Here is a 1940-nt window from a genome sequence, read left to right on the forward strand (position 1 = left end):
TTTAAAAAGTTAATTTGATATTAATATCGATATATTTATTTTCAAAATTTTATAATATATTTAAATTTATAATTTATTCAAAAAAAATCATATAACTTATATTATAACATCTACATAGACAGAATAAAATAAAATATTTAAATCGAAATATATTTCGTTGTATTGTACGAGTACCGTTCTAGTATATATATAGGTGAGTTATTATGCAACATTTTACATTTGTACAATCAATACAACTCAATCTCAACCGTCCATTTAATTGTTTTTTAATATAAAATATTAATAATAATTAATGAACTCTAATCATCTTCTTCCATAAATATTTCAATGATAATAAATAAACTTTTATTATTTTCATAAATATCTCAATTAAATTAATTACATTACTTGTATAAATAAACATAGTTTGTATTTGAAATGTATCCTACATATATTATGTCTGTGTCCCGTGAACATCCACCCATCCCTTTCCTTTCACTGAAGAATTCCAGTGCCACTGGCTATATATATATAATCTTTTCTGGCAATATCCACCGCCACCAGACCACCCACCTGCAACCACTCACCATCGTAAACCTCCATCTCCGTGTGTAAATGCAATCGTCACAGGTTAGTAAGGGGAAGGTTTAGGTTAGTGTGTGTGTGTGTGTTTTATATATAATTAAGATAAGAAAATGAAATCAAATAAGAGGACGGACCTTTCGGATAAAATTCACCAATCTCACGGCTTATTCATGCATATTTCTCTTGTTGATGATGTATATTCATATCGTAATAACCAAAATAACCACTCAAAGGAAAAGGAGTTGAATCATTGAGCTGACCTTGAGGTCAAGAAAGCGACGGCCGGAAGATGTAACTGAACTCCACCGGCTGGCTGTTGTCGGAGGAGGCATACTCACCGGAAGAATTGGATCTGTTGGCCTGCCCAAGAAATTATAGACACCAACGGAGATTCTCCGGTAAACGGAATCCTCGATCTCAGGCGGAGGCAAGGCCGTAGCTACTGCGGTTTCACCAAACACGAGATTCTTAATATTTGACCAAATGCTATGAAAATATTCCAGTATCGGATGCCAAGGGCTCGGCTCTACAACAAAAATAAAGAGCAGTATCACCGGAGTTACTAGCATGGTGACGTAAAATATTGTCCTAAAAACACACAAGCGTCGATGAGCCCTCGAACAACAACGGATGGACCCATTTGATGTTTGTTGTACGCCCAAACTCGCAGCAACATTTACTGTAAAAACTATGACAGCAACTCGTAGTTGGTTCATTGCTCTTGGGCTCAAAGTCCGCATCTGAATAACTAATGCGAAAAGTACAGCCATGAAATTGAGGTATACAGGATAGTGATTCAAGATCCTGTAAAAAATTTGTACAAGATATTATAGAGAGAGAGAGAGAGAGAGCGAGCTTGCGTGCGCCCACGGTTAATTCAAATGTTAACACGAATTAAACATATATAAACACTTGTGTCAATTATGAACACAAACCATATATAAACACTTATATATATATATATATATATAAAAGCTACTGACCTTTGGTTGGAGTCGGAGATGGGGATATCGCCGGCGGCCATTTTTGTAGCAATGTAAACTCAGATGAAGCGTGTGTCAATTGCATATAAGAGGAGGACGGGTTTATATAGGCCTCTGGTAATATTTTAAAATTAAAAGAAGGGGGTTTATAGAATTAGGGTTTACATAGCATTTGTATATATCCTAATCAAAGTTATAAATTATTGGTGTTAAAAGGACAAAATCAAAGTTTTCATCCCAAAATCTAAATATTTAAACTATTTTTTTTTCTTATTATTCAATTATTCTTTGCAAATCTATTTCTAAAGAATTTTAATCAATCTCACATTTTTTTTTATAATCAATCTTATTTTTATTTAACTGTTGTTAAATGGTTAAGTGTTGAATGAAATA

At 33.2% G+C, this 1940-nt stretch overlaps 1 protein-coding gene across 1 annotated transcript; it reads right to left on the bottom strand.

The window, feature by feature from the left end:
• Window positions 1-791: 791 nt before the first annotated feature.
• LOC112529087 lies at window positions 792-1599 on the bottom strand. Its single transcript, XM_025140163.1, has 2 exons — window positions 1548-1599; window positions 792-1368 (listed from the first exon to the last, which is right to left on the bottom strand). The coding sequence occupies exons 1-2, from the start codon at window positions 1586-1588 to the stop codon at window positions 792-794; spliced, it is 618 nt and encodes a 205-aa protein (XP_024995931.1). The 5' UTR covers window positions 1589-1599.
• Window positions 1600-1940: the final 341 nt, after the last annotated feature.

Source organism: Cynara cardunculus (genome assembly GCF_001531365.2).
Source record: "Cynara cardunculus var. scolymus isolate 2C chromosome LG 16, CcrdV1, whole genome shotgun sequence".
NCBI classification, from domain to species: domain Eukaryota; kingdom Viridiplantae; phylum Streptophyta; class Magnoliopsida; order Asterales; family Asteraceae; genus Cynara; species Cynara cardunculus.